The sequence below is a fragment of the Mastacembelus armatus genome, chromosome 18 (genome assembly GCF_900324485.2).
Source record: "Mastacembelus armatus chromosome 18, fMasArm1.2, whole genome shotgun sequence".
Classification (NCBI taxonomy): domain Eukaryota; kingdom Metazoa; phylum Chordata; class Actinopteri; order Synbranchiformes; family Mastacembelidae; genus Mastacembelus; species Mastacembelus armatus.
Window position 1 is genome coordinate 17049709 of NC_046650.1, and position 5620 is coordinate 17055328.

The window sequence follows — 5620 nt, forward strand, 5'->3', positions numbered from 1 at the left end:
AGGAGGAAGTTGTATATTTCCTACCGACATCCGTATGGTTAGCTGTAGTATCATCGCATTGTATTAACCGAGAGGCAGTGTGAATGCTCTGTAACGGGGAAATATATGTTTTGAATGTTTTTTAAAAAGTGCTGATTAGCTTAGTTTGGGTACTTATAAGAACTGCATTGTTACGTTATGGGTGTTGTAGAGAAGCATGATTGTAGTGACCCCCTGCCGCCATTATATGGACAATAAGACCAAATGGCGCCAGCGAACACATTAGAGAAACCATATCGATGTTAAAATCCAGAACAATTGGTTAAATGTGGGATATGTCATGAATGTGTACCTGTATCTATGTTTTAAGGAAATTCAACATTAGTTAAAGTATTTTCCTTATTTTGGCACATTGAGGTACATGTTTATACAGTTTTTCATCTCGCTTAATTTAACTGTACTTTTTCTGTTGATGTGATTATGTTAATGAAACATTATTGAAAGAAATTCAGTATTAAACGAGCACTGGCTTTTGCAAGACGTTTATGTCTGTTCCTCTTCATTAATCCACAGGCCTTAAGGCTTGTGTATCACTTGCTGCCGGCACGGATTTCCCCTAGGTCTGGCGCCGGTAACACTGACAGTATAGAGGTCATCAGGACCTCGGAGCGTCTCCGTAGGTCCAGCAGAGAGGAGGTTTCCCTCAGAGTCCAGCCACAACACCTCTGGCTCTGCATACCAGCCTTTACTCTCACAGTCCAGCTCCACTGCTCCTCTGCTGTTTCTGCTGATCTTAGTTATGACGGGTGAGGAGACAGAACCTGGGGATGGGACAGAAGAAAAAGCTTCATTAAACGTGAAATGCTGATAATAATGTGGATATGTAGTCACGGAGGCAAAGCTAAATGCTAACATGCTCCAAATGACAGTGTGAACACGCTGGAGTTCAGCAGCTATAATGTTCAACACGTTCACCGTATTAGTTTAGCATGTGCTAAAGCACCACACACCAAGTAGAGCTGCAGGATGAGGTTGTATTCAGGTTCATAGGCACCTGGTCAAATCTTTTGTTTTACTTTCATTTCTAACAAAGGTCTTCAGGTTATTGGTGGTGGTAAATGTTTGTCCTACCTGTTTTGGTGACTGGACGCCTCCTGTCAGCTGTTTTCATGTGGTCTCTGTGTGTGTCTGCGGGTCTGGTTTCAAACTGTAAACACACATTTTATCACGTACAAAACAACTGAGGTTTGAAGAGTTCACGTGTCTGATGCTGTTTTTTTCACCCATAAACCCGATTCTGCGTTAAAAGCGCTTTTCCTGCGGCAGAACCCTGCAGTGACGTCACCTGGCGGAAACACTGGTGAGCTCCTATCGACCCGGAAGCTGAAAATTTCTGTACTTTCACTACGAAGCGCCTGCGGGAGATTTTCACGAGCAGGTATGTAGACCTTTAATATATTCTGTAATAATACAGGACTTTATAATAGAGACAAGCTATAGTGTGTGGATTTAACAAAGAAGCTGGACCGTGTGGTCCCTTTCCCACCTGGTTTCCCCCTTTTTGGAACGGACCGATCGCATTTACAGCTTTGAAACCCGCGTCGTTAAAAAACAAAATACAAAATTCTCTGGTTAGAAAATCAGTGGGTGTTTTTTACCTGTGAGGTTTTCTGACGTGATTAAAACAAGCAAACGATCAGGATTAACCGAGTCCTTTGAAAATCATTGATTCTAAAGGAAAGTGAAACCAAAGTCTCAGGTTGTTGAGTAAAAAACACGAAGCTGCCACAGATGTTTCAGACTTTGTTGGATCTTTTCTTGTCAAAACGAGCTTGAGTCGTTAGTTCAGTCAAAATGACCCTTGGTCTCACCTGGCTCACCTGCGCACATGAAGCTGCAATGCAGATTAGAGACCAGCAGGGGGCGCAGGACCTGGTGTGGACGTTACTGTCATTAACCTGAAGTTAGAAGCATGTAAAACTAGCTCTGCGTTCATTTATTTATTTAGGGCTGAAGCTTCTCACATTTTCTCCTTGTTTGGCTGAAACTGGTTTTTCTTGGTTATTACTGGGACCCAACAAATCTCACATATAGTAATAATATATGAGAATAATTAAAACACATGGCAATAATAATAATACATGAGAATAATTAAAATACAGGGCAATAATAATAATACATGAGAATAATTAAAACACATGGCAATAATAATAATACATGAGAATAATTAAAACATATGGCAATAATAATAATACATGAGAATAATTAAAACACATGGCAATAATAATAATACATGAGAATAATTAAAACACATGGCAATAATAATAATACATGAGAATAATTAAAACACATGGCAATAATAATAATACATGAGAATAATTAAAATACAGGACAATAATAATACATGATAAAAATAATTTAGGATAATAATAATAATACATGAGAATAATAATATAGGACAATAATAATACATGAAAATAATAATAATAATACAGTTCAATAATACATGAGAATTAAAGAAAGGTTATTACACTCATTTAAAAATACTTAGCAGTCTGAGCGTAAACACATCTTTGTCTCTTGTCAAAAAGTCGTTTACAGGCAACAAACTGTCCAGTTACAGTGACGTGGGTTTGGTGGACCCCAGTGTTTGGGATCTGGAGTAGTACCAGGTAGACGGAGCAGGGTAGAGGTCAGTGCACTAACTTCAGACCAAACTGATGTTAAAACAGTTCCCCGGGCAGAACATTAGACTTTATTTGGTGTTTTTGTGTGTTAGCATTCTGCTGATGTTTTCTTCTTGTTTAATTTCTATTTCCAGGACTCCAGGATGGTTCCCGTGAAGGACAGACTGTCCCCTAACTGTCAGTTCACTGTCTTCAGTCTGGTTTCTATCGTCCTCGCTCTGGTCCACTCACGTGGAGGTAAATTAACCTGCTCTGACTGTTTTTTAACCTGCTGCAGAAATAACAAACTGATCCTTTCTATTTTCAGCTCAGTCTCACGTGATTGGTCCGTCTGAGCCAATAGTGGCAGTAGTTGGCGATGATGTCATTTTGCCATGCTACCTGGACCCCGCCATGGATGCTTCCTACATGACGGTGGAGTGGAGCAGACCTGACCTGGACCCCAGGTTCATCTTCGTGTGGCGTGACGGCGAGGAGCTGGAGAGTAAAAAACATCCAGCCTATCAGGGAAGAACATCGCTGTTCATTGATGAGCTGAAACACGGAGACCTTTCACTAAAACTGTCCAAAGTGAAACCGTCTGACAAGGGAACATACAGATGCTTCGTTCCACAACTGTTTAACGACTCTTTGATTCAGCTTGTTGTAGGTGAGTGAGTGTGTTAGTTCGTTCTGTATGTGTCCAGGGTGTTTTTTGAATCTCTACTTAGTCTGTTCCCAGTCTGGTCCAGTCCAGCTGCACATCTGTCCAGTTTCCACCTGCTTTTTTCTTGTACCATTTATCTGTATCATACATTGAATCATTCGCTTATCTACAAACATGCAGCAGAGTTTCAGTATTTCTGCCCTATTATTGTTTAATGTGATTTTCATCCTTAGTCAGTTGATTAACTCTGTAAATCTACTATAACATCATCAGATGTGAAATGAAATCAGCTAATTTTTGAAGGTTTTGATTGAAAAATGGTTAAATGATTAAGGGCCTGTCAAAATAAATTCATTATCATCGTTGCAGCTCTACCAAACCTGCTGTTTAAACCACTGGAGGTACACTGACATGGACAGCCTTTGGTTTTTAGGTGCTGTCTCCACACCTGCCATCCAGCAGCTCAATGCAGGAGTGTTGGAGTGTGAGAGTAAAGGCTGGTATCCAGAGCCGGAGGTGTTGTGGCTGGACTCTGAGGGAAACCTCCTCTCTGCTGGACCTATGGAGACGCTCCGAGGTCCTGATGACCTCTATACTGTCAGCAGCAGACTGACAGTGGAGAAGAGACACGGCAACAGCTTCACCTGTAGAGTCCAACAGAACCGCATCAACCAGACCAGACTCACACACATTCAGTTTTCAGGTACTGATGGTTTCTAGGGTTAAAAAATGATCAATGTGTTTACATCTTAAATGAACATGTTCTGTGTCATTGCAGATGATTTCTTCATGGTTCCCAGTACTTCCAGTACCTCAGCTCTATATATTGGCTTTGTTGTTGGTGCTTTTCTTTTCCTCCTGGTTTGTTTTGCTGTCGTCTTCCTCGTGTGGAGACTGAGACAAAACAAATCCAGTAAGTCCCAAAATGACTGAAGGTTTTTTCTAAGTGTTAAAAGTTACAGCCAGTTTCTAAAAAGTCAGAATCTTCCTCCACAAACTCCACCATGTTCTCCTTCTTCTCCCCACACAGAAAACAAGAGGAAGAGTCCTGAGGATGGCGCTGAAAAGACGATGGAAGAAGAGATGAAGACTAATGCCGATAACACTGAACTCCAGGCTGTGGATGAAGGAGAAGAGAAGTTACTGCTTCTGTCAGGAAGAGAAGAAGAGAATAATGTGGACAGTGGAGGAGAGAAGAAGATCAAGTGTCAAGGTGAACACAAAGATCCTCATGTGAGTGAAAGAGAAACACACCAAGACCAGGAGCTGACAGGAAGACCAGTGAAAGCCGAGGGGAACAATAAACCAGTACAAGAAGATTCAGGACTTCCAGAGGCCACGGAAGGACCAACAGAGCAGCTCATGTCTGAAAGTAAAGTGAAGTCTGATGTTGACGAGAGAAGGGAAGACAAAGACCAAATCTTCAAACTGTGACACTGATCAAACACCAAAGAAAATCATCAGTTTAGCATCGACAGGGCAGAAGAAGCAACAGCAGAACCAGAGAGAACAGACGCAGCTGGAGGCTGAAAGACAGAGGGTGGAGAACCAGAGGAACCTTCAGTCAGAGACTCAGGAAGAAACAGAGAGAGAGGAGGACGAGAAAGAGCTGGAAACACTGAACGGAAACTACAGACAACATGTTTCAGATAAACAAAAAGATCACAAAGGAAACCAGAGCCACGTTACTATAGAGACAGAAGTGACAGCAGAGGATCAGAGGAAGGAGACAGAGAATAAACTCCCATCAGTCAGTGGAGACATTCCAGAGAGGACAGAGCTCCAAATACAGCAAGAAACCAAAAAGACAAGAAAAACAGAAGGAAACGAGCTGCATACGGAAAATCGACAACAAGAAAAACCTCTGAGACGTCCAGAAGAAACAAGACGGCAGCCTGAGAAATCAGGAAAAGTAGAGAGTCCCGAAAGAAAAGCAGAGGGTCTCGAAGGAAAAGCAGAGAGTCCCGAAAGAAAAGCAGAGAGTCCTGAAGGAAAAGGAGAGGTTCCCGAAGGAAAAGCAGAGGTTCCCGAAGGAAAAGCAGAGGTTCCCGAAGGAAAAGCAGAGAGTCCCGAAAGAAAAGCAGAGGATCCCGAAGGAAAAGCAGAGGTTCCCGAAGGAAAAGCAGAGAGTCCCGAAGGAAAAGCAGAGGGTCTCGAAGGAAAAGCAGAGGGTCCCGAAGGAAAAGCAGAGGGTCCCGAAGGAAAAGCAGAGGTTCCCGAAGGAAAAGCAGAGAGTCCCGAAAGAAAAGCAGAGAGTCCCGAAGGAAAAGCAGAGAGTCCCAAAGGAAAAGCAGAGGGTCTCGAAGGA

At 42.2% G+C, this 5620-nt stretch overlaps 2 protein-coding genes across 2 annotated transcripts; one reads left to right on the top strand and one right to left on the bottom strand.

The window, feature by feature from the left end:
* Window positions 1-512: 512 nt before the first annotated feature.
* LOC113141750 (butyrophilin subfamily 2 member A2-like) lies at window positions 513-1314 on the bottom strand. Its single transcript, XM_026326281.1, has 2 exons — window positions 1111-1314; window positions 513-800 (listed from the first exon to the last, which is right to left on the bottom strand). Exons 1-2 carry the CDS (start codon window positions 1148-1150, stop codon window positions 556-558), a joined length of 285 nt encoding a protein of 94 aa, XP_026182066.1. The 5' UTR covers window positions 1151-1314; the 3' UTR covers window positions 513-555.
* Window positions 1315-1392: 78 nt separating this feature from the next.
* LOC113139684 (butyrophilin subfamily 1 member A1-like) lies at window positions 1393-5356 on the top strand. The gene is made up of 6 exons (XM_026323063.1): window positions 1393-1417; window positions 2801-2903; window positions 2974-3315; window positions 3746-4015; window positions 4091-4225; window positions 4343-5356. Exons 2-6 carry the CDS (start codon window positions 2810-2812, stop codon window positions 4744-4746), a joined length of 1245 nt encoding a protein of 414 aa, XP_026178848.1. The 5' UTR covers window positions 1393-1417; window positions 2801-2809; the 3' UTR covers window positions 4747-5356.
* Window positions 5357-5620: the final 264 nt, after the last annotated feature.